This window comes from Rhinoderma darwinii, chromosome 1 (assembly GCF_050947455.1).
Source record: "Rhinoderma darwinii isolate aRhiDar2 chromosome 1, aRhiDar2.hap1, whole genome shotgun sequence".
In the NCBI taxonomy this organism is placed as follows: domain Eukaryota; kingdom Metazoa; phylum Chordata; class Amphibia; order Anura; family Rhinodermatidae; genus Rhinoderma; species Rhinoderma darwinii.
Window position 1 is genome coordinate 210847004 of NC_134687.1, and position 15217 is coordinate 210862220.

General features: G+C 40.0%; 1 protein-coding gene across 1 annotated transcript in view; it reads left to right on the forward strand.

The window, feature by feature from the left end:
- The window catches only part of PRKG2 (protein kinase cGMP-dependent 2), a 100803-nt gene extending 87282 nt beyond the window's left edge, over positions 1-13521 (forward strand). Inside the window, 4 exon segments of the mRNA XM_075849836.1 lie at positions 1671-1793; positions 9700-9762; positions 11421-11487; positions 12702-13521. Of these exon segments, the coding sequence (XP_075705951.1) occupies positions 1671-1793; positions 9700-9762; positions 11421-11487; positions 12702-12797 (349 nt within the window). The 3' untranslated portion in view covers positions 12798-13521.
- The last annotated feature ends 1696 nt before the right edge of the window (positions 13522-15217 follow it).

Here is a 15217-nt window from a genome sequence, read left to right on the forward strand (position 1 = left end):
TTACATATAAAAAATAAATGTCTACAACATTTAAGAAAAAGACCAAACACATTTTTTATCATCAATATACTTGAGGCCACTTTCAGACGGCAGAATTTTGGTCATTATTTTGCATCAGTATTTGTGAGCCAAAAAACAGGAGTGGGTCCAAAACATGGAAGTGGTGCAAATCTTTCCATTTTTTCTATTATATTTTTTCTCTGTGTATGATCCACTACTAGGTTTGGCTTTAAAATAATGACGCATAATACTGACCTAAATACTGTCATGTGAAAGAGGCCTAAATCGAATTAATAAAGCTTAAAATGAAATACATGACACATTATAATTAAGTGGTAGGGATATTACGAATATTATGAGTCTAACCCTTATGGGATCGGAAACCCATTTAATATAATTCAGTGGGTAAATCTATCTCTCTCTCTCTCTCTCTCTCTCTATCTCTCTTTCATAGAGATAGTAATTTAAAAATCGAGCTCTGCTACATCTGTTCACAGGGGATGTATAACACACAGGATTCCCCTGAAACCCCTGATGCATTCTAAAGTGCCTAAAAAGGTATGCAGATATTCTCAAACATTATCCCGGCCTTATCTTAGGCACAAGCAGGAAAAGCAATATAATAGTGAGAACCGAACTTTAAAATCTATATACACCCAGGCATATATCTTCATGGTTACAAAATTCAAACAAACCCTATAATAGTTTTATTCTGCAATCATACTCTCTTCCATCTCTCCACTTATTCATATAAGGTTAGCAAGAGGTAGGGGACAGATAGGACGTATGGCTGCAGGATCAGACTACACAGGGTTTGTTTGTAGTCTGTAACAATGGAAACACATAGGTCTGTATAGGAACCATAGACAAACAATACCAAGATATTTTTAACGAACATCATTTACAAAGTTGCTTAATTTTTTAGATACATTAGCGCAATAAAAAAATGGTTGCAAACATTTAAATACCCTTTAAGGTGGCCATGGCAATCAGATATTTGTTTGAAAGTGTCATGCAATTTTGGTTAGACCTGCTGACAACCTCTCTGTGGTCCACCATAAACATTAAATTATCAGCAGCTCCAACCTAAATTGGCTGTATTGGCCAACACATACCTGATGTCTATGGTAACATTTTGATATCGTTTTAATGTTCTGATGGTTTTAACTCTTGCTGTTTACCTTAAATATTATAACAGGTGTAGGTAGCCCTGTGTACATGCTGCTAAGGAGACGTTCAGTTAACGTCTGCTGTGAAATATTCAGTACATCAGTCTATAATGGTGTTTTCAACAATAATAAAATCATGCTTCAGCCAACCTTTCTTTAGAATTGTAAACCTATTATTTATTGCAGAACATCAGTAAGTGTAGCTTTCATAGGCATCTTCCTCGGTTGAGCAGAGTTGGACTCTTTTCTTGTTCTAGAGATCTGCACTACATTGTAATGACAGTTTTCATGGGAAGCCCTGTGCACATGTCCAACAATAAACGTTATATTGGCTGAAAGTTGTCCTTGTTTAGTCCCATTTTCCATGGTGAATGAGGGAAAGTGTTTTCTTTACATGTTTCTGCAGCTGAGTTCTGTTTTTGTTATTATATATATCTTTGGGAGGATTATTTTTCATGTGTAATATGTGTAACATAACATATCTGGCATATTTCTCTCCAGCCCTCCTTTTACTGGGCCAGACCAGATGATCATCTACAATTTAATTCTCCAAGGTATTGAGAAAGTCGAGTTTCATAGAAAAATAGCCAGACGGCCTGAAGATCTGATCCGACGCCTGTGCAGGTAACATGTGGATTTTATCTTATATATAATGAACGTGTACCCTACAGAATGGTAAATGACACAAATGTCATAGTTTTACAAGAATCACAAATTTGATTTTATAGAGCATACCAGTTGAAGTTTCCGCCACATGTCTTGGTACTGCTGAGCATGCTTCCCATAGGATGTTAACATCTGCAATAACTCACTGCAGGAAGATGTGGCCTGTGTTGTACGAATCCGTAATACAGTGCTCATAGCATGCTATTGGCCCATACTGTACCTATGATTTTATATGGAGGTTTTCTTTCATGGATTTCCAATGAGTCTGTCAAAAACTAAGTCATGAAATATTACATTGCGTGGAATATTATGAAGATATTGTCCCATAGAAGAATTACTTCTAGGGTTGAATAGGGTGCGGTAAAGAGGAACCATACCTCCCAGCTTTCAAGCATCGCAAAGCAGCTCATTTTTTCCCTGTTAGGCCATGCCTCTATCCACGCCCAATCCCCGCCCCACAGTATCATGCTCTCATAGTGCCTCCCCACGGTATAATGCCCCATAGAACCCCCTACACAGTATAATGCCTCGATAGCTGCCCCCACACAGTATAATGCCCCATAGCCATCCCCTACAGTATAATGCCCCCATAGCCATCCCCTACAGTGTAAAGCCAACACAGATGCCCCCATACAGTATAATGCCCACACAAATTCCCCCACACAGTATAAAGCCCCATAGCTGCCCCCATACATAAGGCCTCTATAGCTGGCCCATATAGTATAATGCCCCCATTGCTGCCCCATACAGTATAATGCCCACACAGATGCCACCATACAGTATAAAACCCACACAAATTCCCCCGTACAGTATAATGCCTCATAGCTGTTCCATACAGTATAATGCCCCATAGCTGCCTATATACAGTATAATACCCCCATAGTTGCCCCCATACAGTATAATGCCCCCTTAGCTGCCCCATACAATATAATGCCCCCTTAGCGGCCACCATACAGTATAATACCCCATAGTGCATAATAAAAAAATAATAAAATAAATACTTACCCAGACCTGTACCCACAATGAGTGGAGATCCGTCTGCTCTGTACTATGAGTTGTTCGGCGCAGACAGCCAAGATGACATCATACCATCGTGCCTGTCTGTGCCGAGCGGCTCACGGCCGCTTCACACAGTGTATGCTGGAGCAGGGAGCTGACGTTCCCTGCTTCAGCATTGGATTCAACTTTATCTGCATCGCGAGGGCGCAGATAAAGTTAACACCGGGACATACCACCGGCCGCCCAGGACAACGGGACACCGCCCGAAATCCGGGACTGTCCCGCTGAATCTGGGACAGTTGTGAGGTATGAGAGTGACTAAAGGTCCACAATAGAAACCTGTAGGAACTCAGTGTACGGCTGTAGAGTGTCCATGCACACAGATTTGGCATAAGCACTAAAACAAAGGGAAGCTCCACTTTGAAGACACTTTAATCAATAAATTAGAAATATATGAGAGCTTAAAGAGGATCTGTCACTACTTTATTAATGCCCAATCTCTTAACTAATTTGATAGGTGCTGTCATGCTGATAATTCCAGTGAATTGTATCCCAAAAAATGTATTATATTAAAAGTTCTGAGCTTTTTTTTTCTTCAAAATATGCAAATGGGACTATACTAGCCAAATGGGCAGTAATGCTGCTTTTTCTCTTGGGCATTACTAAACCAGTGACCGATCTTCTTTAAGTAATTTACTAATATTATGATTTCTTTAGAATTGCTTCCTTTACAAGTATTAGGCCCTGTTCACACAGTTTTTTGCAGGCAGAAAAAAATCGACCTCAGAATTCCTTCCTGGAATTTTGAGGCAGATTTTGACCTGTAGATGTGTAGAAGGAGAGAACGTCCAGCACTCGATCCAATAAAATCCCAAACTTTAATTCATCATTTTAAAACAAAGTAAAAACATTCCCAGGAAGGACGCTTACGCGTTTCGAACCGAAAGATTCTTAGTCATAGCTGACTTCACAAAAAACATAATCCAATATTTATTACATGATGTAATTCATATTGGATCATGTTTTTTGTGAAGAAGCGTGCATTTTGGTTTGTGAGTAAGGGGTTAATTCCTGAGCAAATCAAATGGAATTTTTTTGCACCTTTTTAAATTCTGAACCCAGAGCTTTGGGAAGTCAGCTATGACTAAGAAACTTTCGGTTCGAAACGCCTAAGCATCCTTTCTGGGAATGTTTTAACTTTGTTTTAAAATGATGAATCAAAAGTTTGGGATTTTATTGGATCGAGTGCTGGACGTTATATCCGTCTACACATCTACTGTTCTCATCTGCTGCCGACACAGAATCGTTTCTGTCTACAAGCACCAATTTAAAATACAACGTGGTGTCAGGAATATCTGAGCTGCATGGTGAGCGAACCAATGTCTTTCCTATGTTTTTCTATTAATAAGCAGATTTTGACCTACCTGCTTTTTTTTGGCGCCTATTTCGCCTGCGGCCATTGAAGCTAATGCAAAGACTAGAAGCCATCCGGGAAAGAAAACGCCTCTGCCTCCTATTGAAGTCAATGGAGGGCGAATTTGGCTGTGTTTTGGCGCTGATTCCGACACAGTTTCCGCATCAAAATCAGCTAAAAAAAACTCCACGTGAATAGGGCCTCAGAATGACCCAGTAGGGCTGCAAACAGCCTTACCTCGTGGAGCCTCCTTCTGACTGAGGGGAAAGCCCAATGAATAGGCTGTTTAGGGAAGCCATTGTGCTGTCCGATCCTAAAGGATATGGTGCAGAATTTAAAATGTACCTACAGGAATATTATGTGATCTCTTCTGCTTGAAAGAAAGCATTAGGAAATTGCTGCTATAGACCTCAGCCACTACTTCAGAAAACCACGTTGACCAGAACCGAGAAACTATGAGGCCCACTATTTCTTATCTATAGAGGCTTTTAAATGACCTTGTATTATCAGGTCAATAAAGTTAATCACTAAAAAAATTCCTCAAATATAAATAATGACATCAAAAGAGGAACATTTAGAAACAGAAGTAAAGCAAAACTAAACTAGCTAAATTGCAGTGGGGTTTACAAAAGAGCCCCACTGCTATGTGTTAACTTGAAAGACTACACAATGTGGACGTGTTTGGCAGCCACATAGTTACAGACCACAAATATTTAATAAGCAACTGCAGCTGCTTGAATAGAAAGGACGGACAAACTCTGTATGTTGTCTATGTATACTGCACAGAAGGTCAATGTGTCTTTGCTATGGAAAGTTCTCTAGGAGTACATGCCTTTTTTGGCAAATTATGTAAAAACTAGTATAGAAAACCCGTTACACGGGTTTGCTAGCAAAAGGAATAATGATAAGTATTTGTAAAAAATATAGTAAAAAAATATAAATGTATTTTAAAACCTAATTAGCAATAAGGAAAATGCATTTGCTGAATAATAGATTATTCACCCAGGGTAAAGGTATAATGTAGTAGATGTTACCTGCAGTCCTATGTAACACCACAGATAACACAGTGGTAACTCTCTTAGTACAGATAATATAGATGTTACCTGCAGCCCTATGTAAGGCTCTATTCACACGACAGGGTCCGAGTGTCGGCCGATAAAAACGTCAGTTTTTCTCTGCCATTTTGTATCTGTTCCGTTTCCGTTCCGGCCCGTGTTTCAGTTTTTAACGGCCGATTTTGACCCGTTATTTTTCCCTGTCCGTTTTAAAAATAGATGAATTTAATTTGTACATTTTTTGCCACAAACTTCCCTCTGTAGATAATGCCACACACTGCCCTCTGTAGATACTGCCACAGCCCCCCTGTAGGTAATGCCACACAGCCCCCTTGTAGGTAGTGCCACACAGACTACCTTGTAGGTAGTGCCACACAGACCCTTGTAGGTAGTGCCACAAAGACCCACTTGTAGGTAGTGCCACACAGACTCCCTGTTGGTAATGCCCCCCTGTAGGTAATACCACACTGCGCCCCTGTAGGTAATGCCACACAGCCCTCCTGTAGGTAGTGCTACACAGCACCCTTGTGCATAGCCACCCCCCATAGATGTCATCCCCCCCATAGATGGCACCCCCCCTACCTTCCTGTAGGGGACCGCTCCAAGAGAAGTCCCTGACTTAAAATGTCCATATATGGACAGTGAAGTCAGGGACTTCTCCTGGATCGGAATCACCGGCCACAGCGCCGGGGATTCCGCTTCAGAAGACCCTGACGTCACTGTCCATATATGGTCAGTGAGGTTAGGGACTTCTCCTGGAGCGGAATCCCCGTCCATAGTTTCAGCCGAAGCTGTGGTCGGGGATTAGGGATTCAGCTCCTACAGGGAGCAACAAAATACCCTCCTCCTCCGTCTCACATGCACTTCACACTGTGAGGAGGAAAAGAGGGCGAGTGAGCGGCAGAATGCACGGCCGTCACTCGGATCACATCCGAGTGACAGCCGTGCTTTACACGGCCCCGTAGACCTCTACTGGAGCCGTGCAGCCGGGAAAACGGCCTGAAATGGGGCATGTTCCATTTTTTTAAAAAATCGGCCGTGTTAATAGCCCCATTTGGAGTCTATTGTTCCTACTGCGGCCACCTGGCGGCCGTACAAAGAACGGCCGTCACACGGCCGAGAATTCCTGTCGTGTGAATAGGGCCTAACACCACAGATAACATACAGTGATAACTCTGACTACAGATAATGTAGTAGATGCACACACAGAAATATATACACATACAGATACATATATAGGCATTTAGACACACAAATACACACACACAAAGACACACATACACACATTCTGGAACTTATACACACACAAACACAGAGACACAAAAAAATAGAGGCACAAACAACAGACAGAGTGAGCACTCACATCTCCTTCCTCACAGGCTACTTGCAGGTCGAGATGTGGGCGAAGCTAACTGTGTCTCGGATACCACGTCCTTTTCAAATATATATATGAATGAATTAAATGAATATACACATACATACAGATACATATATAGGCACTTAGACACACTAATATACACACAAAGACACACATACTGGAAATTATACACACAAACACAGAGACACACAGACAAATAGAGGCACAAACAACAGACAGACTGAGCACTCACATCTCCTTCCTCACAGGCTTTTTGCAGGTCTGGCTGTGGGCGGAGCTAACTGTGTCTCGGACACCACGTCCTTGCCAAATATATATATGAATGAATGAATGAATATACACATACATACAGATACATATACTGGCACTTAGACACACAAAGACACACATATACACATACTGGAACTTATACACACACAAACACAGAGATACATGGACAAATAGAGGCACAAACAACAGACAGACTGAGCACTCACATCTCCTTCCTCACAGGCTTCTTGCAGGTCGGGCTGTGGGTGGAGCTAACTGCACCTCGGACACAGCGTCTTTGCCAAATATACTGTATATATGATAATTGCCCTCTCAAATGCCAAGGCCTATCATCAAAATAATTTTACATATCATAGTCTCAGTTCATTTCCATGGCATTTAACACAGGAATTATAGTAGTGCAGCTTTTAATAACCCAAAAATTAATTTAAAAAAAATATGTTTTGTGTACTGTAAGTATTCATTAGCAAATAAGTGACATGGGTTCCCTAAAACCTCAGTTGAGGCTGGAGATTCATTAGGGGCATAGCCCAAGGTGGGACGCAGGGTTACTAATCTCCTCTTCAATTTTTTTCTAAACAACTCACGGATAACCCAAATTTTTTACAGACACATACCCAAACATACCACAAGGAATGCAATTGCCCAAGGTGTATAAATAGAATTTATAAGTACATCCAATATCAAAGAATGTTTACAATATCACAATCGGTTAAAAGTAGAAACAAATGGGCATAAGATGGACCCTTACATTGAATATCTCAGAAAACACCCCCAAGAGAACCAAAACACACAGTCAATATCTATGTATCAATATCTATGTCATAACGGCATTAAAAAGATAAGGCCCCGTAACTAGAAAATCACATTCAGGGCACATTCAGACGTGGCGGAATTGCTGTTGAATTCCGCTGCGGACAGTCCACAGTGGAATTCTGCAGCAGCCGTTTTTTACATTTGTTTCCATCCATTTTTAGGAAACTTAGTTCAGACGTTGTGGAAAATAACTGTGCGGAAATCAGGCTGCGGTGCAGAATTTTCCCTCAGCAGCATGCTCATTACATTGCGGAGAAGAAGCGGAATTTCACTGCGGATTTCAGCCTTTGCAATGCAAAAACTGAAGTATGTGGCAAGTCCGCTGTGATATCTGCAACGTCTGAATTACCTGTCAAATATGCAAATGTTGCTGCAGGGCAATTACGCAACGAATCTGCACCAACATTTGCAGCGGAAAATTTCCGCCACGTCTGAACATGGCCTAAGGGTATGTGCACACGATAACGTCAATTACGGCTGAAATTACGGAGCTGTTTTCAGGAGAAAACAGCTCCTGCATTTCAGACGTAATTGCTCGTACTCGCGTTCTGCGAGGCGTCAATTACGGACACAATTTGGAGCTGTTCTTCATTGGATTCAATGAAAAACGGCTCCAATTACGTCCCAAGAAGTGTCCTGCACTTCTTTGACGAGGCTGTTATTTTACGTGCCGTCTTTTGACAGCGACGCGTAAAATTACAGGTCGTCTGCACAGTACATCGGCAAACCCATTCAAATGAATGGGCAGATGTTTGCCGAAGTATTGGAGCTATGTTTTCAGGCATAAAACGAGACGTAAAACGCCTAGTTTACGCCTGAAAATAGGTCGTGTGAACCCAGCCTTATACTCATCACCCATATAGTGTTCACACAAACACTGTACCCAATAGGTACCAACAAGATTTACCAAACTCTCAGGAACTCACCGCTTATCTATTTAATGCCATTATGACATCATGCATAGATATTGACCTTTAGGGTATGTGCACAAGTAGCGTAAAACACTGCGGATTTTCTGCGACAGATTTCCGCAGCGTATTACTGTACCAGCAGAGTGGCTGAGATTTGGACAAATCTCATCCCACACACTGCATAAAAATTCTGCCGAAAAAACGTTCATAAATTGACCTGCGGAGCGTTTGTTTGATCCGCAGCATGTCAATCTATGCTTCTTAATCAATGCTTTTCTGTTGCGAGTTTTCCCCATTGAATTCAGTGGAGAAGTAAAATTCACAACAAATAGCAAATTTTGCAATATCCGATTCCTTCCGCATCAAAAAACGCAACTCAGAAAGAAAATACGTTTTTTTTGTTTTAAATGAATAAAAAGGTTTATACTTACCATGCAGACATTGTCATCGCGACACTTTCTTCTGTTCTCCGTCCAGGTCGGCCTCCTGGGATGACGTACTATCTCATGTGACTCCTGCAGCCAGTTATTGGAGGCAGTGGTCACATGGGCTGCAATGCGATCTCAGGAGGCTGGGATACACGGACAACAGAGGGACACGTTGCTCTAACAACGGAGAATGGGGTAAGTATAAACTTTTTTAGTCAACCACTGTTTTCCACAGCGGACATTTCGCCCAAAAAAAACTGCACTGAACTGATTTTCTGATAAATTTAGCACTGTTTGCACCTGCCTGCCTACTTAAATTTTATCCTGTCTAACTTTACCACACTATTAATTAATGTGTTGAATAGTTTATTAAGTTTTAAATAATTCTAGTCATGAAAATGTATGACTTTTTTGTAGTTACCTTTGACCATAAAGCAATTAGGGGAAAATATCCACATTTCTACTTTAGTTAAAATACAGTCAAGTAGGTATAATTTCACAGAAGAATCAGAAATGACAAAATGTTTTATTTCCTCTAGACAGCGTTTACCCATGTGGTATTTAGATTTATTTTTGTTGTAATATTTTTACAGACAAAATCCTGCAGAACGACTTGGAAACATGAAGAATGGAATAGCTGACATAAAAAAACACAGGTTTTGGTTTAAAATTTTTGCTATTTATATTTGTGAATTTAACTTCGATAAACTAAAAGACGACTGCATTAGAGGGGTTTCAGCAAATAAAGCTTATTGATTGTACAATGAAAAAGTACAACATTTTTCGGTATACTTTTTTTTACAGATTCCTCATGATTTTCAACATCTCTACTTGTAGTCATTGAATAGGTCATTTATTGGATGAAAATTTGTCCTTGTCATGTGATCACACAAGTTCATTGCTCACTAGAAGACACAGTTCCTGCTCCTGTGTGATCATCATCATGACCCAAACAAATTTTTATGCACTGGGAGTAAATGAAAAAACAGCGTGGAGACCTTAGGTAAAGGTTACAGCTAGGTATAATCTGCCAGTGGGTACCAGGGAGATCAGAGGGTGCTAGGGGCAGACCACAACACTGCTATGGTGCCCATGGTGAAGGAGGGGCTGGTACAGAACATGGGAGCTGTACAAGGCCAGGACCACACTCACAGTTTTGATGCACTTTCTTGGCTACGTTTTGTGAACCAAACACCGGAGTGGACACAAAAGAAAGGAGAAGTGTCAGTCTTTTTTTTATACCTTTCCTTTCTTTTGGATCCACTTCTGGCTTTGGCTAAAAAAAACTGAGCCAAAAACTGCACCAAATACTGCATGTGTGGCCCCGGCCTAAATCTATACGACGTGAACTCTCCCAGAGGTAGTTGTAGGCAGCCAGAATGTATAATTTAAATCTCTGGCTGTGTGACACTTTGACATGCTACATTATCAAAAATTCTGGTAAATCAACAGTTTTAAATAAGTATACACTTTTTGCTGTGGGGCCCTATGATTTGCATGTGTACTACTACTTAGTTCTCACACTAATATGTCCACGGTTATAGACGTTCTTCACATTGTTATCTATTCTATTCTGGTCTCCTAATACCGGAAAAGAATGTCTACACAAGCTCTTAAAACTTGGATCTGCTTCTAGAACTGGGAAAATGAAAAAACTCACTATGAGGCCTATCATAGGATTCAAAAAAACAAAATGTGTTTCTTCCCATAAGTCTGCTCCTCTCTTTCATACATGACAGTATCTTGTTGGCTTTGGCAGCTTTTCCCAATCCCTTGATAGAGCAAAAACATCCTGCTATAAGCTTATATAACATTGTATCATCAGCAATTCCCAGACTGCTTCGGATGCCTTCAACCATTAGTAACCAAATTAAAAGTAAGTGGACTGGACCCAGGAAAGTCTGTTTTCAAATATTATGCATATAAAAGCACTTGAAGCGTGTTTACGAGTAACGAAACAAAAAGTATGTACGGTATATGTTTCAGAATACACAATAAACTGTTACTATTGCTATTGTTAAGAATCCCATATCTTACTTATAGGTATACCATACTTATAGGAATACTCCCGCTTCAGAGTTGTATCCACATTAGATGCCATAAATGTCTGATAGGTGTGGTTTCCACTTCCAGGATCTGGATGACCAGGTGACAGAAACAGCACCCCCATGAGAGAAAATATGGCTGGCAATGATAGTGGTCAGCTACTAGCTACAGAAGAAAGACTACATATAGTACATGGGCATAAGGTTTCAGGAGCATAGTCGTTTTTGAAGGCATGTATGCTTTAACTATTTCTTCTTTTGTAATTCAGGTGGTTTAATGGTTTTAACTGGGAAGGATTAAGTTTGAGAAATCTACCATCACCCTTAAAACCACAGGTAAAGTATACAATCAAGTTGCAATTCTCAACAGTTGTACCTTAATAAAAAACATTATTACACCTGTTATTACACCACTTTATTATCCTGAACGCAATCACAAGAGTGACAAGTAAAAGAGGAGGTGTGTCTATTTTTGTATCTTTAGACATTTACAACACAATTTGATCTGAAATTGTAATGGGCAACTTTTTTTTTTAAACAGATATATAATTTTATTGATATTATAATTTCACAATCATCACATTGTACAGCATTAGAAAATATACATAAATGCTTTGGCGAACATAAAGATGTCCTCCCCATGCCCACTACAAACAACAACAAAAAAGGAACTCCCAGATGCGACCTCTTATGTGTCTAACGTTAGCAGGAAAAAAAATTCAAATATCATCATTAATCTAATGTTGGGTCATTCGGCCAACAAGCCCATTTCTCTGCAAGGAACTTCACTTGAATGCTCCATGCATTTCTCATAGGAATAATTTTGGTTTACTTTTTTCTCTACTCCATTAAGTTGAGGAGAATCTTTACACCTCCATTTCGAGGCTAACTCCCCTCTAGCAGCAAGTGCAGACAAGAACACCTCCAGTTCTTGTCTGCACTTATTATCATAACCGAGCCCATCAATGTCCATAATAATGATATGCTAGACCCTTAATTGTTCCATTAGCTAAGGAAGTAGCTGAATATAGGACTTTCACCAAATATAGTAATCTTAATTTGGGTAAAACTCCTTTGAATGCGAAATATCGTCCGTGTGAAGGTCCATGTTGCGTCCGTCTGCGTTTCGTGTGTCTGTATTTCTACTTCCATGTCATCCATTTTTCTCGTCCACAAAAAAAAGGGCATTTTGGACACACGGACATGAAATACGCTAGTCTGAATAAGCCCTAACACACAAGGAAGATCAGACTAAAGACAAGGCTTTTTATAACCTGTAACCATGAAGACACATAGCTCTGTGTAAATGCTGCAGATACCAAACGGTAGAATTATTTTCTTAAGACTATTTGCAAAGATGCCTCATTTTTCCTTTTAGTTGCATGGGAGCAATAAAAAAAAAAAATGCTGCAAAAATGCAGATTGCCTTTAAGGTATTATTATACAATTCTGGCAAAGTTGACAACATTTTGGAAAACAAAATCCAAATATGGAAAGAAATTACAATCTGTAACCATGACCTATATTTGACTTCTATTTCAAACCTTTAGCTTGATGGACCTACAGATCACAGCTATTTTGACAACTACCCACCAGATGATGAAATACCCCCTGATGAGATGTCTGGATGGGATCAAGATTTCTGAAGAACATTCTGCAAGACATTGGATGTCAAACGTCATGGCCTCCCCACATGGGCACTTGGGTTTCTTATGACTTTGTATGGCTGGCAAAGATGGATTACATTTTGGAGGCGAACTGTGTGTTGAAGCATGCCGCCATAGATCCATAAGGTCCTCCTTAGACTATATCATAAAACATGGTCCAGACTGTAATCTGATCAAAGTTTATAAATGGCAAGAAAGCCATTTAAAAAGCGAACCAGAATAAAGTATTACTGATTGTAATATTTCTCACCTGTAGAGAAAACCTCCATTCATCACCGGGGTTCCCCTGCCCCTAACCGAGGAGAGTCCCAGTGCCAGGATGCCTTGTAATCAGCTAAATGGGGTATACATAAATATGTTTTGCATCAGCCAGTACTGCTTTCTGGTTTTCTAGAGTAGCAGTACTTAATAGCTCAACAATATTGACTTTCAGCATTTGCTAACTTATTTATTCCAATGACATGACAATTATGTGGATAAATCAATGTCAGTCTACACTGGTATATCTTATCTACTGATATATCTACTCTATACAGCAGTTGAGGTGTTGTCCTATCCACACCAGACTCAGGTGTTTGAACCAGCATTGGGAATCTAAATTGTGTAATAAAGCCAAATGGAGAATAAAACTTGTTCTCCTGTTGTCGTAGCTTTTTTTGTATAACAGTAGAATGTGTAGGTAATGGAAATAACTCGGCATTTGTAAAACCTTTATTACATTACAATGCATTTTGTAATAAATTATTATTCAGTAGCTTATTGTTGTTATTACCATTAAACTTGATTTATAATGCTCCAACTTATTATGCTGATTCACACACTGCAATATATGAGTAGAAGAGAGCCCGGACCAAATAAGCTGACAATCTATGGTAGGGGTCTCAAAACTTGTAGCCCTGCAACAGTTGGAACACTACAACCACCATGCACTGAAAGCCAGAGGAACCTGAATCAGAAACACCCCAATTCAGAAATTCCCACTATATTAGGGAACTGCTATTTAACCAATGTTATCACTACCACTTACTGTCATGTATATAATGAAAAGAACTGAAGACAAACAGGAGAAATTGCTTAAATATTTATTGACTTAAAAATATTTAGAATGCACAATAACAAATGTATTCTTTATCATATATGAACATTGCCATGCACAGTGCTTATACTGTGCTCTCAATGCGGAATGCTGTGCTCCCCATAATGACTAATAGAAAAAGAGCAGTAAGACATAGAACTCTGACACTAGAATAGTGAAGAAGCAAATCGACACCATGTTAAATCACAAAGTAGCAAAAGCAAACATAGAGCTACTTGTTATAATTTATTAGTCCTGTTGGTCCATCTACATTAGATTGTAAGCTGTAGTGGACAGGACCTTGCTTCCTTTAGTTTTATTATCATCAGCTGTTTATTTGTTTTATAATGTTTGTGTATATATATATGTATATATACATACCACGTCTGATTCTGAAGGGTGATGCATCCATCCTGTCGACCTTTGGAGTTTATTTACAACTTAGAATATTGCATCATGATCAGTTCCCAAATATCAATTTGCAGAAATCCTTCCCTTTAGGGTATGTGCACACACAAACTCAAAAACGTCTGAAAATATGGAGCTGTTTTCAAGGAAAAACAGCTCCTGATTTTCAGACGTTTTTTAATCATACTCGCGTTTTTCACGGCCATTTTTGGGGCTGTTTTTCAATAGAGTCTATGAAAAATGGCCACGCAAAAAAAGGCCCGTTGGAACAGAACGCCGTTTTTCCCATTGAAATCAATGGGCAGATGTTTGGAGGCGTTCTGCTTCCAATTTTTCGGCCGTTTACGGCTCGAAAAATGGGCGAAAATAAGCCGTGTGAACATACCCTTAGGATTCACACATCACCTAGTGGAAGACAGCAGAAGGAAATTCTCCTAGTAACGCTACCTGTATTCTTTGTATACGACAGCAGAGGAGAAGGCTGTTTCAATGTCTATCAGCGCATTGTAACAGCTCCACTGCTCTTCCCATCCACACAATACAGATGTTATAAATGGCGCCTGCATTCTGCTGACCAGAGGCATAACTTGGGATTCTTGTGTTCCCAGTGCAAAATATGATGCCAGGCCCCCCACCTACTATGTGACATTTATACTACTGATGCCTTCGTATGTAGGAGAGGGGCCTTTGCGCCACTTAAGTACCAGGGCCTGTGTGCAACTACTAGCTCTACACCATCTACAGCTATGCCTCCTTTGCTGACAGTGCCGGGACTATAGCTGCAGGATATTTTGGTTGCTTCTATTCTTCTCTTACCTAAATTTCTCCCAACTTTCAAAGGGAGTGATCCAGGTAAAGCTGTACATTAGAGGATTGCCCAAGATGCCATCTACTTTCTTAATATATTAGTTAGAAG